This window comes from Tauraco erythrolophus, chromosome Z, assembly GCF_009769465.1.
Source record: "Tauraco erythrolophus isolate bTauEry1 chromosome Z, bTauEry1.pri, whole genome shotgun sequence".
Lineage (NCBI taxonomy): Eukaryota > Metazoa > Chordata > Aves > Musophagiformes > Musophagidae > Tauraco > Tauraco erythrolophus.
Window position 1 is genome coordinate 35,181,607 of NC_141496.1, and position 23,849 is coordinate 35,205,455.

The following is a 23,849-nucleotide window of genomic DNA, read 5'->3' on the forward strand; positions in this document are numbered from 1 at the left end:
CGCTGTGACTTTAGCAGGATAGATAACATGGATTAGTCTGTCTCCCACTTCCTTGCTGTGGCTCCCGAAGAGGCTCTGTGGTGGAGGGCGCCTTTCTGGTTGTGAGACTGCGATGAGAAGCTATTGCTGACCCTGCCAGGCCTCTGCTGGGTGGCGGTCTGGTGCTCTGCGCTTGCTCAGCCTCTCCGTTTGAGGCAGGGGACAGCCCGGACTCTGTGCTGGAGGCGTGGAGCAGTGCTTTGTCCTGCCAGAGCTTTGTTCCTGGGGATTGAACAACCTTGCTTTTTACCTCATCCTCCTCCTTGTTCCTGCGAGAGCTATGGCAGGGGCGGAGACGATGGGAGCTACTGCTGCTGCTTCTCACATCCTTTTCACCTCAACTGTCTGTTTTTCTGAAACAGGGAATGTGCTATTGCCCGATCTGTTGCATTGTCTGGGTTACTTCATACACATTGCATGCCACAGGACACAGATTGGCGCCTATTCCATGGCTGGTGTGTGCAGACCTTTGCATGTGTCTGTATTGTTCAAATACCCCCATTTTCCAAATAAAGGAGTTGTACAACACACGGCTACAAAGATTAGTGTGGTTCCGTGTGGGCTCCTGTGCCATCACACCTTCTTGTACGTGTTTGGCAACGTCATCAAATTCCTCATGCTGTGCATCTGAATTGCAGATGCCACGTCAACCCATAATAGTATGAATGAGTTCTTGTGATTTTTGATTAACCAGGAGGTGGGTTTTATTCATGGAGTGAGGGTCTCATGTCTGTGGTTTGTATTCTGCATTTTACCTTAGTTATAGTCATTCTCTGCGTTCAGGTTTGAGTAGTCTTTGAAAATGCACTTTGTTTATGTTGGTAGGTAAAAGGCAAGGAAAGTTTGGGGTCAGGAATCTGATAGAATCATAGAATCATGGAATGGCGTAGGCTGGAAGGGACCTTAGAGATCATCTAATCCAACCTCGCTGTCATGGGCAGGGACGCCTGTCAACTAGGCTGAATTGTTCTAAGTTGTTTCTTTGTTTTGTGTTTTTAGAGAAAAAAGAAACTCATCTGTGTTTCAGTCTGTTGTCTGCTAGGTGCTTGATACTACACAGTTCCTCCAAGAAGCCACAAACTTATAAATGCTCCATTGGCATTTATATTTTGGCACAAGGAGTGTTCATGCAGTTATCTGAGAATGCAAGGGATGCTGACCAGCAAGACCGTTGGCGTTCGTTCACATAAATAAAACTTCCGCTTGTGCCACAGATTGGTGGGTCACTGATGTTGAATAGTACAGAAACTATAAATTACCCTGTGATTAGCCATTTTGTAGTCCAGGGTAAGATGTGTTTAGCAAACTGTGATAGCTGAAGAAGCAGCGGCTCTTGTAATTCGTAAGGTCATGTAAAATCTGGCCTTAGGCCTTGGCTTTGAAACATTTGGCTTTAGGACTTGTCTAATACGTGTTTGTGGCTGAACATTTATGTAGCTGGACATACAGTGAGATGATAAAGTAGCTAGACACATATCATCGGACGAAAGTGTTTTATGTGTTTGGAGTTTCCATTGTTAGCTCAGTGATTGTATGGTGGTTTTCTGATTTTTAAAGGATTTACCCATCCTGCCCAAGGCAACTTTTTTTTTTTTATTGCACATATATATTGTGGACTGCTTTTATTGCATTTTACTAATTTCAAGAAGTGGGTATAGTTCCTGGCCTTATGTTACAGCATCATTCTGTCTTTCTTGGAGCATTAATAAATTTCCATTTGGTAATCCATGATTTTTTGCTGTTAAAAGTCATGAATACACTATCTGTGATGTTCTGCTGTTACTCTGGCTGTATGGAAATTGATTCTTCACAAATTACAAGGGTTCGTCAACGTCTGCACTTCTTACATCTCTTTATTCTTCAGTCATTGATCTGTTATTTCAGGCACACAATTTGTTCTGCAGCCTCTTGATATGTGCTCCTAATAGACAATTTAGTGAACTGTTCATAATTTTGTGATTCTGGTTCAGTCATTGCTATTGCGGCATTGAATTTTGTGGAGAGCCTCTCCATTTGCTTTTTAAAAATTAAAATGGCAACAGAAGTGCACAGAACATGGTGTTGCAGCTGCTTCTAACTGCCGATTAATCCGTGTAGCAAGTTTGAAGTACGATTGAGAACGATTTTGTGACAACAGTTCAGTTGTTGCAGACATACCATTCCAGTGAAAGGTTGATTTTTTTTTATTTTTTTTTTTTTTTCCAGCCAGGAGTTATGGTGATTTGGATTCTAGGTTAAGCTCTAGATGAGACTCACAAGATGTATGTCTCCTTGCATTTTAACTAGATGTCTGCGTTTATTGCTTATACTCACTTTTAATTGATACTTTGGCTACTGAAGTTGCCAACAGGCAGCTTCAGCCCCTGCTTGATCATGACATTTGAATTGAACTGGAATTACAAAGAAAATACGACTGAAATCTATTGCTGGGATTTTACCTTGCATTTTACCAGTTGTATAGGTTGTGTTGATAATGAGATTTCGTATGAGAAAGATTAAACCAACATTCTCCTTCTATGGTCTTATAGTAACCGGTGTATCACTGGCATCAGTAGGCGGTTGTTGTCTGTCCCTCTGTGCGTCTCTTACAGTTCTACCACTGGGTGATTGTAATCTGGTGATTGCTTGGAGGCCATTTAATATGTGCAGATGTTTTTGTGAGTGCCATCACCAAGGAAGTAACTTACCTGTACTAACAGTTGGCTTGGCTACACGTCTTTAGGTCAAACAGGATTTTTAAACATGTAGATTATAATGTGGACTGTGGCATAAATGCCTCTGCTGTGGTCCTATTCTAAGACTAGTATATGCTGTCTCTGGTAATTGTAGCCTGTTTGACCTGCAGAAGCATATGAGCAGGTAGCAGTAGAATTGTGGTTATTTTTTACAGTTACTGCACCATAGCACAAGAAATACCTTATATTTATGTTGAACAGATGTGGAAAGCAAAGAAATAGAACACCTAAGTGAGAAATTCATTGCATGTTTCATGTGTGGTAGGATAGAGTTAATTTTACATCATCAGAGAAGTCTTGTCCCACTAAATAAACTGCTTTGAAGTATGTGCACAATGTTAGGTTCAGGTCATCATGAAGTAGATTAACCATCAAGGTTAATATTTGTGTAGGGTAAAAAAATAAGTATGTAGAATTATGACAGTGACAACCCATAATTAAGACTGCTAAGTAGTAAAATGGGATTTTTTTTTTCTCCCAAATCTCCTTTAAGTTAAAGAACAGCTTGGTCTCAACATAATTTAAAAAATAAGCGTTCACCTGCTGCTAATTTCCTCCTTGGTTGCAAAGAGCATTATTTGTTTGGATGACGGAGAGAAAGAAGCTATTTACATAGCACAAATGAAAGCATAGAGCAGCAGAAGAGGACATGTAAGTTAATGAAGAAGGAAGCATTAAGTAGTCTGCATTTGAAAGGGTAGCTTCTTACATGAATAACCCAAAATCTGATGATAGGCTGCACGTGCACCTGATAGTACTTAAGGTCCAATCTTGCAGCCGAAGCTTATGTGAATAAACTCAATAGGTCTGATCTTGTGAATAAGGGCTGCAGGATCAAGTTCCAAATAAAATTTGCAGATGATTAGTAGAAATCCTTACACTCTAGTTTCAGTTTCTTTGCACAGTTTGTCATTAAACATTCCAGATTTTCTCTGGCTAGTGAGACTTTAATATAATAAACTATGTGCCGCACACAATGGATTAAGCAAAATTATGTTTGCATACCTTGAATTATTACTGTGTATTTTTTGTTAGTTTTTTAGTGGTTGGAAAAATTTGTCTTACTGAGAGGACAAAATAAATTTATAGTGATATAATATATAGGGAGGCTCACGGACATTTGCTTTCATGGGATGCTTCCTTGGCTGGGGCTGTTGAAGAGGTTGTTCTGTTCAAAGAGATTAGATGCCAAATACTTAACAGGTGTCTGTTGAGCATACGTGAACTGAGTTTTTTGAGTCTTGTGTTACGATCAAGTAAGGGTAGCCTTTCATGGGCATAGTAAAAATCGTCACCGATGACCTAACAAACTCTTCCGAACTTTATGTCCTGTTTCAAAGGTGGGGTGAAAGCATCTAATGGAAGTATTTCCCTCATTGTTATTTTGAAAGTGGTTAAGTCCCGTTTTGGCTGGTCTCCTTTGGAAGCAATTTGATAGTGCTATTTCTGTGCTTGTCGTGCCTCATTTACTAATGAACGTTACAGAAGGTTTTTGCTGTATCAAAATTCTACAGTGGAGTAAATGTCACGAAAGTATTTGGAATTGTACTATTTGGACAAAAACAGCTAATCAGAAGAGAGAGATTGTGCAAGTTCTTTAAAGTAAATTAAAGTGTGATCTCATTCCGTATTAGACAGAGAAGAATCCACATGGCATAGAGACTTTTCGAATGTGCTAGTTGGAGGAGGAACTTCAGTGACACCCATCAGATTTTGGGCACTGAGGCCAATTATAAATGCAGTTCTTTAGGATTACATACCTTATTTGTCACAGGGTTTTTTCATATTAACTTGATTATTTTCAATTTGTGACAGGTAAGTGTGAAATAGATACACAATGCAGAAGACTTTAAGCAAAATAGATAAAGCACTTAAAAATGAGGCAAAATATTGAGTTCTTCTCTTATAGTAGTTCCTAAGCCATAAGTAATACATTTCCATAAGGTTCCAGTCCTATTACTTCACTCATTTTTGAACCGATTCCTTTGATAACAGAAAGAAAATGCTAGTAGGCGCAGCACAAAAAAAATCTAACTCATGTATGTGTACTGTCCAGAATTTTAGAAAGATTTCAGCTTTTAACAATCTGTTTATCTTCAGTTTTGCTGTTTGGTGGGTGAGAGAGATGGACAGACAGCAAGGATTGAAGACTACTTAATAGTGCCTAAGGAAATTTAAATTTAAATATGAATCTTTGTTGCATGCAATATATTCATTTGCATATGCTAAATCCGCTTTCAAAATCTGCTGTTTGTGAAGACTTTTTACTGGAATGATTATGTCAGATGTGCTTCAGTGAACTCTTCTAGTTTGTAGGCAGCAATTGGCAGTAGGTTGGTTCATCACAGTAACATGACAGTACTCGAAAGGTTCAGAGATAGTTTCATAATTATTGTTAGCATGATTCTTGAAAGAAATGATGAGCATCTCATAAACCCAGATGGGAATTTGTTACGTTGTTGATAAATGTGTTGATAAATGTGTTTTACATTTTTAAATTGATAAACAGTGAAAAGCAGAGAAGATACAATAAGGCAGATGGTTGTTTATAAAGCACTTGCAAGTTGCTGCAATTCTAAGAATGGTACTAATTGTTAAAAAGAAGACAAAAATTGGAGTAGGGGGAGTGTTTCAATGAGTTAATCATGAGCTTTTTAAAAATAAAACCTTCAGCAGCTTTAGTTCAATTAGAACCATTCTTGCCATCCTGGGTTTACATGCAAAAGTTTAGACTCTCAGTTCTTAATAAACTTTTGTACCAACAATTTTCATGTGGCTGAAATTAAAAATGCAAGTAATCCACCTTTTATCTAAATGTATCCATTCCTTTTTTTTTTCTCCTTTTTCTTGTTAGGAAAAAAACCAAAATTTATTGCACAGCAGAATAAAATTGAATTATCATTGGTTTTATTAATCCTTCCCACTTAAAAACGATTAATAGAGTAATGAACTCTAATCAGAAGTGATTTCATAGCAAGGAAGTAAGATGGTTAAAGGAGTGCCGAAATAAACCTGTTTTTTGCAAACTAGGTGACTAGAAAAATACATGTTTAAGTAGTGCTTGGGCAGAATACAAATCAGCATATGCGATGAGACCAGTTGGTTCACCTTTGTCTTGTAAATGTTCAGTTCTTGTTTCCATCAGTGATATTAAAACCTTCTGTGAAAGGCAAAGTATTTTCCTACTATTTCAGCAGGAGTTTTTTGAAAACCAGAGATATGCAGATTACTGCCTTCATCAAGCAGCTCTTTTAAAATATGTTCATTTTACCTCAGTTGCAGAACTCCGGAAGAGTTAGTTCTCCAACACAGGATTTTCAGTTTTTCCAAGATGAAGAATTTAACACTTTCTGCATTTTCAACAGGAGGCCTATATATTTCAGTTTTCTGAGAATATTTTTATTAAAATTCAGCAGAACTGTGATACTTTTTAATAAAACTATATCAGCTGTGTCAGTCCTTAATAGGAATAATTTGAAAGGAAAAAAAATCAATTATAAATCAATAGAGCGTTGTATTTCTGTATGTGCAAACAACCTAAAATTACTTGTAAGATGCTCCAGCTGCTCAATTCATTAACTCAGTCACAACTGAATTTTGGTATCTGTTATCTTCTGTTGATTGCTGCAGCAGAAATACGCAGTTAGCGTCCCTGAGGCAGTTAGATGCAGTTATGACTGTTGAGGAAGATCAGTTCAATAGATTGGTTATGTAGGATTTTGAGAGGCTTAATACATAGTTATTTCTCTTAACTCATGCACTGTCCTGTCCATAACGGTTCAGGAAGGCGTCGTGCTTCTCCACAAACAGTGTCAATTCCTTCTCCTATTTAGGGTTTCCAGATTTACCTCTTGTGCTTTTTGGATAGTCGCACCTCTTAACTCTTTCCAGTATATCTGCCAAATCCTTGAGTTCCTCTCTTGAGTGGTACCCTAAGTATGTTGTTAATAATAAGATATGAAAGATCTTTGAGGAGAAAAGCAAAGAATTTTTCTCTTTTCACTGAATTAAACGGGGGTGGGGTGCATATGTTTTTGCCTTCTTTCCAGTGGTGTAGATTTTATAATTGTAACTTTCTCTTACTTCGCTGTAGATCTGACACCCCATAACACAGGATGGAAAAAGTAAGTTTAATGAAAAGAACGATAATGTAAAACTCAGGGTGGTTAAAGTTCTGAAATTAATTTTTTATACTTTGATTTTAATTTCTACGTTCAGAGATACAGCTTCTGTCCTCATTTCCTCTGTTCTGTTTTTTTTTTAAAGATAAAACCTGACATTTATACATTCCAGTCATAATGCATGTGAGAGTTTCACATAAAAGTACAAATAAAAGTATAAAACTTACTTGAAAATGGTTCTGTTGTGTTCTATAATCTGAACTTGTTTTTAGACACAACTTTTGTGCGTTAGACCTGTGCCTTTGTCACGTGCTGTTAAGAATTTTGGTGCAATAGACCTTAAAGCTGATGTTTAAGCAAGAGGGGAAAATACTAAATATAAGAAAAGGGTGTGTTTGTCCACTATAAGCTGCAGATGTAAGTGAGACGCTTTTCTGGATTTCTATGGTTTTTTGATTCCATTAATTTGGTTAGAAAAATACAAAAATATAAACTTAAATGAAAAATAGAGGCTAAGTATCTTATTTTCATACACTGTTGGAACAAGAGGCACAAAGCAGGTGTTAGTGTAGTTGGTTGCTCCATCTGAAGGTAACCATACAAATGAAAGAAGGAGATTACTCAAAGTTTATGAAGATAGCAGGAAGGCAGAAGGTCCAAGCAAAAGAAAAACATTTAGGACAGGTAGCCAGAAGAAACTTCTAAAGAAAAATAGGTGGTAAGTGCTAAGCATTCTTACTGCCTGATCATCAGGGGTTTGATACTCGATTTCCTCTATGCCATTAAATGTTTCAAGATTGATTGTTACAGTTGATCCCAACTTTTCAAAATATTTGTTTGGTTTTTTATCATTTCTATTGAAACAACTTTTTAATCTTGCTTTGCTTGATACTCTGGAAATGCACATCAGTTTTTTGAAGTGAATATTCGTGTTACTGGTGACCTCGGTAGGCTTTTAAGTTTTAAAACAAATGTTGTTCTGCGTATGAGTTAAAAACCTGTACGAAACTGCAGGTAGCAGTGGGGTTGGGGAATAATGCTAAAATAGCTGTCAGCAAAATAGAAATGATGAAACTCTAGGATAGGAACTGCTTTTGTTGAGACAGAATGAAGTGTCAAAGATGTCAGGACACAATGCTGGAGGTTGCACATGTTCTTCGTGGTTTTTCTTCAGCTTAAAACTTAATAGATCTTTCATTGAGCAAGGGATTTGGCTGTTTTTTTTGTGCAGAAAGGTTATGCGTTTCACAGGAGTCAAACCATTCACTGGAAAATAGCTTACCCAGCATACCAGTGCCCACAGATGCAAACCGAGCTCCTTCAGTCTGTGTACATTTGTATACATATATGTACAAATGTTGCTATTTCTGTTTCTGTGAAAGCAACTACCCCTCAAAGTCAACACGTGTAAAAGAAGTGAGTGACCAGAATATAATTTAAATAAATGGCCAAGATGTAACAGAACTCATTAACCCTTTTCCAGTATTACAGTAGTTTGTCATTACATTTGAAGGTAAGTTGAGAATTACAGCTGTCAGTATAACGAATGCACCTTTTGGAGGTGTCTGCCTGCCAAATGACTGATCAATATCACATGCTATACGAAGGAATATAAATACAGTAAATTTCACGTGTGCTGTCTACCTGAGTCAAGTGCAGAAGGACAGAAGCAAGTATCTCTGTCATATGTATAGAATGTACCGGCAAGGCTGATCATTAAGATCCATCCATGTTTGTACTTGTGAAGCTCATGCTGGCATGCGCTATTACAGTAGCAACTGAAGACCATATTTTTCTATTCTAGATATCTATGTGGGCATAACACTCACTTTCCCAGCAAAGGACTACAAGAATTTACCCATTAATGTGAAAGGGAGCCATGTCTTTTTTTCCATTTACTTCATGATGTGTTTTATGAGAGAGATCTTTGTGAGAAGAAACCTGCTTGGTTCATCTTTAGAGGGGAGGCAGACTCTCCCCAAGTCAAATACTATGCATTCTGAAGTTCAGGATAATTAAATGAAAGTCTTTTATGCCTTTATACCTTCAGGCAGGTGTTCAGGCATCTCCAGGAAAGCAGGGCTCCATCACACGTAATGGTGACTTGGGAAGACAAATGCCTTATTGGAAGAAAACTCCTGACTTTTCCCCTTTCCTTCTTCTTTCCCCAGCTTTACATGCTGAGCATGATGCCATATGGTATGGAATATCCCTTTGCTCAGTTGGGGTCAGCTGTCCCAGCTGTATCCCCTCCCAGCTTCTTCTGCATCCCCAGCCTTCTTACTGGTGGGGTGGGGTGAGAGGCAGAAAAGGCCTTGATGCTGTGTGAGTGCTGCTCAGCAGCAACCAAAACATCCCTGTGTTATCAACACTGTTTGCAGCACATATCCAAAATGTAGCCCCATAAAAGCTGCTGTAAATAAATTTACCTCTATCCCAGCCAAAACCAACACAAAGTAGTATTGGTATCTTGGGTATGTTTACTGCTGGTAACAGTTGTTATCTTACAATCACAGAACAATTTTGATTGCATGTCTGGAGATTCTTCAGTCAACTCCTCTACTTAAAGCATGGGCAGCTTCAAAGTTACATCAGGCTGATGAATTAAAAGATTGCAGACTGCCTTTAAGCAGGAGCACCCTAACCATGGATGGTTGCTACAGAGATCTATCTGCCTACCCTGGTGGTAGAGCTTCCTGCTAGCCAGGAGACCCTAGGTGAAACTTACTCCTGTGAGTTGGGAGAGAAGTGACCATGGCAGATGGGACTAGGCTCGTACGGCTGTGAAGCTGAGTTCTAAGGGAGAAAATGTGCTGATTTCCAAGTTGTGTAAGTTGGTCAGATTCACTGAAGTTTTGTGAAGTACTGTGTGAAAACTTTGGAAAGAGCACCAAGAATCTTACACAACTGTTAACCGGTTGTTCGGGAAGCGTACTGAATGTCAGACTGATACAGTCAGAACGTGACATAGGCTCGGAGAAGAAAGAACAGTTGCTTGCCATATCGAAGCTATGGTTCTGTCAAGTGCTGCTGTTAGTATGGATCCTGCCACCTGCTCTTAAATTCCTCTGTTATTTAAGTTTTCAGCTGCAGAGTGCGTATTACCTTCCACCAACCGATTTCTCAAGACACATGTCATGACACACTTGAAAAAGTGTTACCTGATAGCATATACACCCCTGCTCAACTCCACTGTGTGTGGCAAAAGTGCGCTTTAGGACAGTGTGTGCCTTGAGATCAATTTATAGTAGAAAAGGAAACAGCTTGTTTGAGAACATGAGCTTGTACCCATAGCAGTCAGGCAGGAGCAGAGCTCTCATTTGTCCTGGGTTTTGCTCTCCTACTCAGTTTACATTGTCACATCTCTTCTCACTTAAGTATTTTGGGAATGTCAGAGAGCATTGGATGCTACTTTGCGAGAGACCACGTAAGGATTAATCATGATGTGAGAGGTCTGATCGGTTCTTGCAGATGTCGGCTTAATTCAGTGCTCTTGGTTACGGTGATGTCTAGTATGCAAAAATATTTCCAGATGTGTATGGTTGTAGGTAGATAAAATTCAAATAATTTTCACAGAAAGTAAAGTTGAAATCAGCTTGTGGAAATGATCAAGGTGCATATTGAGTTGCAAGTATATGACTTCAAGTTTGATCAGTTCTACATCAGTAAGCTAAAACTGCAAAGTAATAAAATATATCGTTAATATTTCCTTCTGGAACAAATTTTTCATTGTATAGATTCCGTATGATTGGATAATTCTGAAGTAAATATGTAAGGTGGTGTTGGTTGATCTTTCTGTAAGACAAATCTGATTTCAGTTCACAGTCTGCCTAAGACTTGAAAAATATCTTTTCTTCCACTGTCTTTTAGAAAACTAGAATCCTTGGCGAAATACTCACTGTATTCTTGTGTTTATAAGTTTCTTAGACTTACCTTTCCACCTCTGCAGGAAACTAATTAAGGAAATTTGTCAGATACATTAGAAAGCAGAATTCATCTGGCTGCAATATTAAATGACCTGCTGCTAATTTTTGACATAAAAATAGCCTGTAACCCTAGAGATAACACTGGTAAAGTGAACAGAAATTAAGTAAATCATAAGTTGAATACAAATGGGAAGTGAAAGTTGATGCACACTTTTAATACTGTTCCATAAAGATTTTTTTGGACGGGCTACATTCAGTAACAGAAAGGGTCCTAACTTAGGTTGTAGTAACATAATTTTAGACTGATTTCCAGTATTCAGAAATGCCTATGTTCTTGGTCCTTCTTTACAACTTACAATTTTAGGAATATTGTGTTGGGAAAATAAGGCATGTTAGCCAGCAGCACAAATAGCAGGGGAAGCCGCAATATTCATTTCCCCTCAACCCAGCCAAAACCAGATTGCTTGGCTGACTATCAAAAGGAGCAGCAGTAATTGTTTCCAGTATCAGTGGAGGCATTTTGCTGTTTAAAAAACTCGAAGCTTCTATTTCGTTAACTCAAGAAAAGGCTTGGTCTCTGACATCAATTAGGGAACAAAAGTGGGATTCTCATGGCAAGCTGTAGGTTCTTGACTGCCTGTGCCTTGGTGTTGCCTGTGAATTCCTGCAGGTCCTGCTGGGAGCTCCCAGTGCCTCTTCAGTAGCTGCTTGCCCTCTGCAGACTTCACTTCTCCTGGATGCAGGAGCATTCTGCAAGAGCAGCTTCCCAAGCCTGGGTCACAAATGCAGCAGGACCTGCTGTTTGTGTGTGATGAAGTGCTCAGGAACTCAACCAGATTAGAGCTACCTTGAGAATGCTGGCCAAAAGGTAGTTTCCAGGTTTACAACTTGGTCTCAGTTTGTAGAAGAGAAAAATGGGAAAGGAGGAGCATGGAGAACAAGATTATGGGCAAACTATAGATGTTAATGCAGTGATTTGTCACTAGTCAGCCTGCTTGCTGCCACACTCTGTGGTAACATGCTGTTCTCCTTCTGCATCTTCTGTCTGGATTATGACCTGTGTGCCCATTGCCCAGATTATTGACTGACAGTAGTGGTGGCGATGGTCTGTAGGTCATCACAGCACCGTGTGTTGTATACAGCAAGAAATAACGATTTTATATTTGGTGGAGGACAGGTCATCCTCAATGCAGGTTCTCTACTCTGTTCTCGTGGTATAAGGAAAATTGTACCAAATTCTCTTGTCATAGAACAAGTTGCTTTTAGGCAAAGATGTGTCTGATTCCTAATCTCGCATTTTCATTTTGTTCTCTTGACTGTTATTTGCGTTCGATTTATTTTATCTGATATATGATGAACTTAATATGTCTTCCATGTCGTCTTTCTATCTCATAATACAGTTTCACCAAACACAGAACTCTGCAGGCTAGCGACTGTGGTCTGATTCTAAACTGCACGCAAGCATTCTGCTCTCTGTTGTTGATGTCCATTTTCTTTATCTGTATCTAGGTGATAAAATTGCTTACTTAATGTTTCTATGAAATACTATAAAAACTACAGAAACCGAACGTTAGGAAGAAGTTTCCTTTACAGATAATATTTTGATATCCCTGTTCAGTAGGAATTGTCATGACTTCCTACTTGATATATTTGTTGCTGAAAACTAATGTATTGAACCACTTGTCTAATCAAACGTGGCTACTTCTTCCGCATGCCCTACCCCTCCAAAAGAACAAAGGATCCCATCATGCAAACTTCCGTTGGGAAACCAACGTGAACATGAACCAATCCTGGTCATGTGTTTTATAAATGAACATCAGAAGAGGCTTTTACGCAGTGTTTTCAGGATGTTTCATAGCTTCACAGACTTTTTAGAAATAACTGCTTAAATTGTTGGACTAAGTATTATACTGTTTTAATGCAAAATTTCCATTAAAGCTTACTAAATGTCCCATTTGACAAAAAAAAAAGCTTTTCTTCTCATAATATTTGTATTCAGTAGAAGGTCAAAGACACAAGCTAGTATTTGAAGTTTATATAAAATCATGAATTATTGTGATCCTTCTTAAACATTGTTAAGCAATTATTGGGTAATTGGACTGTATCTTGGTGATGTGATTCCTTCCCAGACGAAGTATATAGGTAAAATTCATTAAAACACCATAAATTGTAGTGTACAGAGCTTCACTGTTAGCTGTTTTTCCTCTCCTCCCAATACTTGTGCCAGCACAGCTTAATGAGAAGTATTATACTGATGTGCTCTCTTTGGACATGTGTGTGCTGCATGATTGACTACATTAGTTTTACAGTCATAATTTCATAGGAAGAAAGGATCTGCTGTGCTTTTTGGACATCATAAATGTAAATATTCATGAGCAACTAACAATATCCTTATAGACTGTCCTCTTATTATAAGTGAAGTAGTACAGGCTATGAAGCTTATTTTATAAACCTCAGTTAACAAGAATATTTCTTCCTCATAGGACTGTTTTAAAAATAAAGTAGAAAAAAACACATAAATTAATCTTTCCAAATTTTATGTGATGAAAACATTTGAAATAATAATTTATTTCATTGTTAAATTAAATGATTTCCTGTATTTTTTACCGAAACAAAGTGTCAGGAATTTACTTGTCATGTATGAAGCAATCTTCCTCACCTCTTGGTCAAAAGTTCTCCTGGCATTTGCTATACCTGAAGTTTTTTTGTAGTTTGCTCCCTCTTTGAGTTTGCCTGCCAGCAGAACACAAGGCTGGGTTAGATGGGCTCAATCATGTGGAAGAGAAAAAGGAAATCTTTTCTTGAGAAACAGTGAGGAAAGAGAATAAAAAAAGGTTCATCAATGTCCAAGGTGTTTTCTTAACTTCAGCTTGATACCCCCAGAAGAGACAGTGCCTTCAGGGCAGGTTTTTCTCTCCTTAAGGGGAAGTTTCTTTCAGAGTACTTGGTATCATCACCATAGACTAGGAAAGCAGAAAGGAAGCTAGCCGTTTCGCTTAGAAGTTAACTGCTGGCATTTCTCCCTTACGCAAAGCAAGTGAGGGTCCTGAGTTTGCTGCTTGAGTATGTGATGAGTTAATTACCCCAGTGTGATCTATTTGGTTTACTTGGCCTAGTAAAAAGAGATGCAGGTATTATTTAATAGTGAAATTATAAACATTTTTGTGATTTGTGTTCCTGAGGATATCGACTACTGTTTGTGCCAAGAAAAGAAAAAAATAAATGCTGCTAACGGTCAGTGCCATGTCCCTTTTCAGCTAAATTTATGTAAATCCAATTTAATTTTGACCCACTACTATTCTGGAGCCCAGTGGCAAAATGGTTAAGACATCTTGCTATGGAAAGAAGGTGTTAATTTGAGTTCTGCTCAGGATTTACATAAAATTAAGCCTTCAGTCCATCTGTGAATATTTATCTGGTCATTTCTGCTGAGGAATCAAAGGTGGCAAAATGAGATGCTTGACACATCACTGACTTTTTTGTCTGTGACTACAAAAGCTGGTATGCTTTAACTATGTTAATCTGATATGTCATTTGGGTTTGGCATGGATTTTTAACCTTTCAAACTGCATAGCACCACCTCTCCACCTAAACTACACTTTTTTCATTACTAGTTGGAATAATCAAAACTACTACTGCTCTTGTGTCCAGATTCCTTTTTGTAACTCATCTGTAATATGAAATTTAGAGATAATAATCTTAAATTTTAGTTCTTGTATTGGAATATTAAAACGTGTTTATAAGCATCATTTATGTTTGTTTCTCTGTTATTCTTTTGGGCTTTTTTTAGTTTCCTTCTTTGTTTTGCAACCTTTTCTTCCTTTTGTTTCTTAGCTTGGGGATAGAGGTCATGCTTTCTGTTGCTCTTTAATTGCTTCTAGCACAAGATGCTTGATTGAAGCCTCCGCTTAGTACTAATACATACATATATATGTATGCATGTTTTAAAAGAATTGAAAATTTTCATAAGATCAGCTATGTAATTAAGCCATTTCTGAAGCCAAATAATTGTCAAGCGATTTCTAAAATTAGAGATGCTTTTCTTAAAAAGGAAAAAAAAGAGAAAAGAAAAACAAAAAATAAACCAACAGGTGTCAGCAAAGACCATGTAACAAAACATGGGGTCAAATCACATCAACAGTATATGCTGCATTCATGACAAATCCCTGTAGTTTTTCATTTAATTCTTTCAAAAGATCTTGAGATTCTATTTGTGATCAGTCAACTCAGAATCCAGAATATCACACCCATGTGTTAAGATTGAATTGAATTGCTTTCAGAAGAAAACGCAAGAAATCCCTTAGAGGTAGTGTCAATTCCGTCTTAATGAATTGTTCTCCCACACTATAATCCAAGTGAGGTCTTTTGTGGATTTTTAAAATGCCATTTGCCATTGATTTTTTTCTTTTTTTTTTCCTTTTTTTTTTTTTCTTTTTTTTCTTTTTTTTTTTTTTTAGCTTGCAGTGAACAGAGCCTTTAGAAAGTCCATTCAGCTTTTAGAATTTTTTGTTCTGGCATGGTGATGCTGGATTTTTTTTGTTTGTCCCAGTTCTTATGTAAGTCTGTGTCCAAGAGCAGTATGTCAAAAAGTTCCTTTGCATCTCTCATTGTTACTTATTGGCAGGTTTGTCACTTGAGGGTCGAAATAAAGCTCATTCAGCCAAGGCTATGGCAGCCACAGTAGCAAGCCTCAGGTCAGTCCCACCACTTGAGATTTGCCGCAGGGCAGTCAGTTGGAATTCATTTTGCATTTGTTTCGCTGAACGTTATTGCTCTTGCACTGCAAAGAGGAAAAAGTTGTGGGTAGACTACTATATGTTATAAGGCTTATTTCCTTCTCATGCCTATTTTTTTCTTTTTTGCATTAAAGTGCTTATTACCAGTGAGGAGACAAATCTTAGAAAACAAGAAAATCCATTACTTGTAATGGCATTGCTTCTAGTGGTTAATACTTGTTTATTTTTAAGATTAGTGATAAAACCTCCAGCCTGTGTGCACTGCCTTGAAGTTCTTAGAAAATACTAGTAGTGCTGAGGGGCCTAATCTCTTAGGCTGAATTTAAATTATTTGAAAATACTATCCTTTCTATGGCTGTGAAAGATCCATTTTTTGAGCAAGTTAGATTCAAGAGGTTGTAACTTGTTATGTCAGGTCTGAATTGATACTTGAAAGCATTTTAGAAGTCTGGGGTGCTGATGGTGAATCTCTTGCTGTACTGTGCGAAGTCAAGTTGAAGATACTACTTTAGGAAAGAAGGAACATGGAAGCAAATGAGGTTGATTTTGGTCTATATGTGGATTTGTCAGGCAAACTGGTAATGTTCAGCTGCTACACATTTTAAGTGCAGTTCTGTCGGGAATTGACAAGTGAACCTAAGGTTGAATTGTTTCTGCGTGCTCTAAAGGAAAATAAGAAACCTTGCATTTTTCTTTACTTCAGCTGAAAGCATAACAAATTATATCGGAGCGAGTTATTGTAGAAAGTAGAAATGGTTAGACTTCAGCGGTTTCTGTGGGAATCTTTTTCACTAATGTTTTTAATTGTATTTTTTTTCCTTTTTTTTCTCTTTTTTTCTGTAAGGAGATTAATTAGTTAATTCTGTCTTTTTATGTAGGAAATTAAACTGGGGTTAAAGTACAGTTAACTCATGAGGAATAATAAACTACTAATGTACTAAACCTTTTTATGATATGACTGAAGGAAGGAAGTCAAACAAGAAGGAAAGTGCCATCACTCCTATGTTTTCCTAGCTACAATCTCCTTAATTTTAGATGTAATATCTACATTATTCTAAAAAATCAGGCCACTTATAAAAACCTACAAACAAAATTACTGCCATTAGGTCCTCTTACTGTCTGCACTTTCATGAACTTTGAGAACTGTCTTTAAAAATTAATGAAAACAAGTGATCTGATAAGGTGTTTAAGGAGTGTTGTTTCACAAGTGGACATCTTAAGAAGCAGAAGCCACCTGTCCACTGAGTAAGCATATCATTGCCAGCACATCTCACTCTTGATGGGAAGTAGCCTCTGTTAACTTTCAGAGAGTCTCTGTTTTCATTTAGTTCTTGGAGTAGTGAGAAGTGGTAACAAGAGTAGTGGTGGTGGTAATGGGGTTCAGTTTGTGTTTTGAATAGCTGTGAATGAGGAACGTGATGTGGGAAATCTCAGATCCATCCAGCTGGATCGAGTCCACCAGAAGAGTATATTTAACCAGTAATTTGCTCCGTTTCCTTTTTTCCCAGAAATCTTCTAAAAGTATGGAGAAGCAGGCAATGGTGTGGACAACTTGGGTTAACAGCTTGCACTCCCTTTCTCCAAGGTCTTGTAATCTGTCCTCTGTCATGCGAGCGGTTGTAATGTCAACTGCTCACATGTGCTTTATCCTTTGTCATGTCACATGTGCTTTCTTCTTTGTCGTGTGTTAACCGTACACCAACTGTCTGACACGGTTGTTGGCGTTTTGGTCATGAGGGTTGCACATATGGGAGAAGACAGGGACATGTGGCGTTCAATTGTCTTCAAAGAGACTTCGTGGTTTGCGTGAACCGAAGGGTTCTTCACATCTGTCACGAATTCGTTGCGTGGTAATCATTTCCAGTGACTGCTGACAGGCGCTGGTTTGGAAGTGAAAGGCTGCAAATCACACAGGCCGATGCCATTTCTTCAAAATGTTTTTAGCAGATAATTCGCTCTTGAGAAAACATTTTGCAAGTTTGAGAAGTTTACTTTTGTCTTTTCCTTTTTTTCTCTCTGACGCGGGTTTGCTGTTCTGTTCATATACGTCATCTGGTGGTGGGTGGAGTTACCCATGGTTGGTTTCAAAAGTGGGAGCACACTCAGGGGGAAGAAAGATAATTCAGAGGACTTGAGTTGTAAAGGACAGCCGGGGTGGGCCTCGACGAGCAAGGCGCAGTGCTCTTCATTGCATCCGAGCATGGTTTTTGATGTGATATGTACTGAAGCAGCTCCTCTGGATTAGGATGTAGGTGTTATGAAACAAATCGTAGAATCATAGAAGGGTTTAGTTTGGAAGGGACCTCAAAGATCATCTAGTTCCAACCCCCCTGCTATGGGCAGGGACACCCTCCACTACTCCACTACACCAGATTGCTCAAAGCCTCATCCACCCTGGCCTTGAACACTTCCAGGGATAGATCATGTAGTTCCAACCCCCCTGCCATGGGCAGGGATCGTTGAATTGTGATCTGTTGTCTATATACCTGGCTATCTCTGTTATGAAAAAGCTCACCGGTGGGTCAACTGCAGTTCTGCAGTTCCTGATGTGTGCCAGGCTGATTCTTCATGTTTTTGATAGGCATTATAAGGCTTCTTTCAGTTTCTTACAGGCCGGAGTATATTATTTTAAACTGAGTTACTCTGGAGTTGCCTTCTTGCTTTGTGGGCATGTTTTTGGTGGTCTTCTAAGACTTCTCCTGTTTAAAGACCTCTGATACTTAGTGCATTGAAGAGTCTCTTTGGTGTTTGTCTCCACTTACAATAATGTTTAGGCTTCAGTACCTTCAGGATCTTTGTAACGTTAAACGTGTTGGTCTCAGTGGCTCTTTGGCTTTCTCTTTTCATGTAGTTTTATGCAGGTGTTGATCTTTCGATCACTTAGCTTCAGGATGGTGTATTGCAAAGATTTTACAAGTTACACTGCAAACACAATTTTTCAATGCTCTTTGGTAACGGAAGACAGTCCTGAAAAAAGTCCTCTATATGAACCATATAATCTTAAAAGAACACAAGTCATATGAAGCCAGGACCTTACCGATTAATGTCTGCTGGAGTTTTGTGTACCAGAACTATGTTTCCACCTGGAGTTTCAGTTCTGCTCTGCAGACTGTGTACCGTGTTACAGCCTTGGCCACCACTGTGCAGAATATTTAGCAATGCAGGGGTAGAATCTCAGCTCTGTCATAATATACTGTGTTACTCTTTTCTTTTTGTTGTCTTCTCTGTCTCTGTCCTTTTTGCTGTCCATCCAAGTCATCAAATTTAATTTCTCTGTAATTAAAATAGGTTATGTTCTGGATCCATACGAAGGATCACTGTTCCTGGCAGAGGTCTATCCCCCAATTATCCATAAGACTATTGCTGTCATATTTGGGGCCACTAGCACTTCGGAAAGGGACTTCTGGAGGTATTCACACTGTTATATCCAACGTAACTCAGAATGCTGTGCAAAAAGTGGTATCTGTACCCGGTATGCAAGCCAATACATACAGGGTCAAGGTATTTCTCTATTACAAGTTTGCGCAAAGTTGGGAGCTGGGTGGTATTCCACAAAGATAGCTCTCCTTTACCAGAAAATCACAGCTTATTTATCCTGTTACGTGATTAGTATAAGCCCACCCAAAATTACAGTTATTGCTTAGTACTTAACATATTGAAATTAGCACGCATGCTTGGGACAGGTGTGTGGGGATAGGTCTTTTTGGTCCTGAATTGAGTCAATGGTCGCAATCTCCTATTGCTGCCTTTACCTTTCCCTAGTTACTGCCGACTCTTGCTGACTTTATCAGTCTTTGAAGTCCTTGCTTTGGCTCCTCCTTTAATGATTAATGGCTAGCAGGCTGATGAACGCTGGTAATGCACATCGGATGTTTTGGATTTACAAGGATACATGTCCTCCTCTTGATGAATGTTTTGAGGCTCCTCTGCTATCCCTCACCATCTTAAAGGAAACAAAATCTGGTACATCCTTTCATCAAGAAGACAGACCATTTTAAGCTCCTTAGAAGGACAGTTGTGAGCACTGAAGTTTGGTTCCTGTCCTGAACCATACGTATACTGCTCTCAACCTTATCCACAGTAGATGAAGGAAAACTGTAACAAGGAAATGGTAGCAGAGATTAGGTACTCGTGTTTGTAGTATGCCCAGGATAATCCACTGGTTTTACAGTTTAGGATATGTTCCACTCAGTGGTGATCCCTACTTTCATCAGCCTGCCTTCATTCTGGGAATTTTTCTAGTATAACAAAAGTAAGAAAAGCTGTAACTTCACTTAGGGCAGAAGATCGTCAGGCTTACGGAAAGCAGGACACTGGTTTCTGAGCTCACTGAGAGCAAATTGAAGTATAACCCATTTAGCTTCCTTCCTGTCCTACAGTTTGAATAGAACCTTTTTGGGGGTGGAAGGGTTAGGCTAAGTACCTTTTTGTGATTGGAGAGGTTTTCTTCCTTGCTATCAGAATAGGTGATGAGAGGCATGAAATTTTTGGGGGTTTGTGTTTGGTTATTTTTCCCCTGTTTCTTAGAGGAAGTAACAAGAGTAGTGCTTAGTTCAGATACTTACTCTATTTGGGGTGTATTTTCCTGACAGATTGCACTTGGAAGTGAATGAAGAGCGGAGATAGAGTAAAATGGGATTGAAGTTTCCAGTGTCTCGTACAAGAAGTACAGAACTACTGTTTTTATCTCCATTCATTAGGCTATTAATTTCACCACACTTTGGGCAAGCCTTACTATTGGTTCTTTTAGGTTCTTTTGAGGAGGGCTCTCTAGCAAGAGAGGATTCCTGAGAATGGCTTGTACTGGACAATTTGTTGCTTGGTATGTCCGGTTGAGTTACTAACACTGAACTGGATTGAGCAGCCTCTGTCACTTAATAGCTGCAGTCACGAGCAGCTGTATGACTGATGATTAGTCCAGGAGAGTTGATAGAGTGTAACTACGCTCACCTTCTCCTGCAAGTCACAAGACACTTTTCAACATCCTACAGTGGTTTTCAGATCTTAAAGATAAAATACCAGCATACACAAGCTAGTAGTACTACTTAAAGAAGTTGTGGCTATTTAAATTGTATAAATTTGTAATAGTAAGTCTAACTAGTGCTATGTAAATAATATAGCACAGTTCCCTTCTCTTTCTAATGCCTGTAGAAAAACTATTTTAAATATTAATTTTTCAAAATTACGGAACAACCATAAAATCACAAGAAGTAATTAAAAGCATGAAATTCCAAAAGTAATGCCGGATTTGTAGCATTTTCAGTACTTGCAGCCATATTCCTAGGTAGGGCAGGATTTTGCTATATTTTCCCAGCACGTCCATGCTAAGTGCAGGAAACCTGGCCGTTACGAAGATGTGATCAAATCTGGGAAGTTTCAGGCTTTGATGGTGCTTCAAGAAATCTTGTGTGTCACCTTCCATTCTTTAAAGCTGATAGCACACCAGCCATTGAACTTGTTGATCTGCTGCTGCCAAAAAAAAAAGGTCTCATGATCTTACATTTACTGGGGCAGTTTTTGGCATTTTTTTTTCTCGAGTCTGTCTGGGCCATGGAGACCATCGAGGTGCTGAGCTACCTGAGGATCATCATCTCACACTGAATCTGAGACTCCAACCTACTATACCTTTCTTCATGTTTACTCTTATGAAAAGCATCCATTAGGTTAAGTCTTTGCTATACCAGATTGCTCCACTGATATAACAGTCCCATTCTTAAGGCCGATATCACTATTTATTGTGTTAAGAGTAGTGCGTAAAGAGCCAGTTATGATCAGAGCCCCACTGAGCCAGGCTGCGGAAAAAATGAATAAAGGTTTACTTCTGCCCCGAAGACATCACAGTCTAAACAGATGAGAAAGAATAGAAGAAATAAATACAAACACATAGCTGCAAAAAGAGGTAGATTTTTGCAAGTGCTGTCTAAAATATATTTTCTTCATAGCAATTTTTTTTCTCTTCCAAGTGTTCTTTTAGTGGTTTTGATGGTTAGTAGATGCCTGGATTTAGAGTGAAAAATAAAATTTCTATGTTTGAGGCCATATTATCATTACACTCATTTTAATGTCTGTACAGCATCAGCATCTGAGACTGCAGGAACTTAGCTGCTTTACTTGTTGGCATTACACTGAAGTTGATTTCAGTGAACCATAAAAAGTTTGGCCCTGAAGGTAAAATTACACTGTATGCATGTTCCTAACATACTGCTTTGGGGATAAACATGTCTTAAATCAACTCATTGCTCACAGCTAAATTCCTTCCCCAAATGCAGTTTCCCTGTAGATAGTAATGTTCAGTAAGACTGATTTTTTTTAAAACCATAAAGTTTTTTGAACGTAATTCTATCAATAAACATATTTGAGCAGGGTAGCAAAGAATTCACATAATCCTGATAAAGATTTGGGGTTTTTGTGAAAGAAAAGGACGGGCATGTGCTAACATTTTTAATTAGCTTTCATCAGTACCTCTAATTTGTTCAGATGTGTTCCAAACGTTTGCATATTGTATTTGCTCACATGTACATAATGAAAACTTTTGGACTTCATAGAAACTTTATTTGGTAATTGTGCATTTGGAAAATTAAAATTGAAGTTTATGATACCCTGGCTCCTACTTGCTCAGTTCATAGTGTGTTGTTAAGATGCCGTCACTCGAGAGCTTTGTTACAGCGACGTTTCTGTTGTGGCTTAATATGTTGTGGGTTCAGATGGCTGTAATTGTGGCCTTGAGGGGCTGGACTAAATATCAGCTGGGTTTGTACCTAGATATTCTTGGATTAATATTTTGGGACTTAGATCTTGTCCTGTCTGGAATTTAAACATAGTTCCCCAACCTTTAAAGGGAAGGCAAGCACCATTTGAGTCTCTTAATGAACACTTTTTTCCCTCTTTAATTTGCCTTTTTTTTTTTTTTTAACTCCTGTAGCCAGTGAAATCCAGGCATTTACTTCCAAACCATTTTTACAGCCCCATATGGACAAAATGCTTTAGTTTGTTCCTCATCTGAATTCCCAAATTAATAATGGTTAGAAAGTTCTTACATCTGCATCTCCATTTTTCTTAGAATATGTAAGGGTGAAAAAAAAATATTTCCCCAGATATTAGGCAAACCTTTGAAGTGTGAACGACTTTGTTACATTTGAGACTGCAAGTCTTTCGTTCTGACTAGGTTGATTTTTTTGGTTGCTTTTTGAAATAATTCCTTTTGTTTCAGGTCTAAAATTTCAATTTTATGTCTACATGGAGACAAGAGACTTAAACTCCCCCATAGTGAGGAATCAGTCAAGGTTTTTCTTCTGTTTAGAAACCTTTGACCCATCCCTCCCCTCTTCAGTGAACAGAAATGGCAAGGCAACTTGTGCTGAGGGTGACTAAAGATCTGCTCTCCATGTAGCTCATGAAGTGAACCTGCAGGGTAGAGGGTTTCAGGAGTCCTGCTTATGGAAAAAATGCTTTTAAAGTATTTCTTTGCAAAAAAGAGCCTTTCTTGTACCCCTGAGTATATATTAATTGGTTATAATCCTTAGTTTTGAGGCACATAATTATTCACACAGCAGCACGTGATGGCTTCACAGGTACAGTTAGAATTTCTTTGTACTGACAAGCAGCCTTTTCTGCGGGACAGAGAAGACCTTTTTGTGTAAAGCTCCAAGTTCTATAATTAGTGGTATAGTAAAGAATTCAGATAAGTGGCAAAACAAGTACAAGTGCTTAAAAATTCAACCAACTAACCTTTAAGTTGTCTGCATGGATATGTCATTACTCTAAGTGGTTTAATGTCTGTTTGCATGTCTTTTTATCTTTTTTTTTTTTCTTTTTTCCTTCCAGATCATTACTAAATATGTTTACGAGCTACTGCAAAAAGAGTGCCACTTGACGAAAGTAACTCTCCCAGTAAGTATAATTTTTTTTTTTCCTGAAGATGTAGTTTGGATCTGTGGAAAGCAGAGTCTGCAGTCCAGTATTCAGATAAAGTTATGGTGTGCCAAGGCTCTGTGCAGGGCATTGTGTAAGGACACTGCCGTCACATGCAGCATCTTCATGCATCTGGAGACATGATTCCACCTCACTCTTCATGTGTTTGATGTCTCCAGCTGAGCTTTCCTTGACTTACCAGATACCAGAATTTTCAAAATGTTTTGATACAGGAATCATAAGTTTTTTGAAAAGTATTTGTAAAGTTTTGAGACCTCTCCAGCTGGATATAGAGAACAAATGTGCCTTTACAGGCAGAAGAATAAACTCAAATTGAGTTTCAGTAAACTACTCCAAGTCTTTTTTTTTAAAATGCACTTT

The 23,849-nt window shown here is 38.3% G+C and overlaps 1 protein-coding gene across 3 annotated transcripts in view; it reads left to right on the top strand.

The window, feature by feature from the left end:
- ARB2A (ARB2 cotranscriptional regulator A) overlaps nt 1–23,849 on the top strand; it is a 276,209-nt gene that overhangs the window by 32,535 nt on the left and 219,825 nt on the right. For all 3 annotated transcript variants that reach the window (XM_086629569.1, XM_086629568.1, XM_086629570.1), the window contains one exon: nt 23,382–23,447. In XM_086629569.1, coding sequence (XP_086485695.1) covers nt 23,382–23,447 — 66 coding nt within the window. The remainder of the gene's footprint in view (nt 1–23,381; nt 23,448–23,849) is intronic.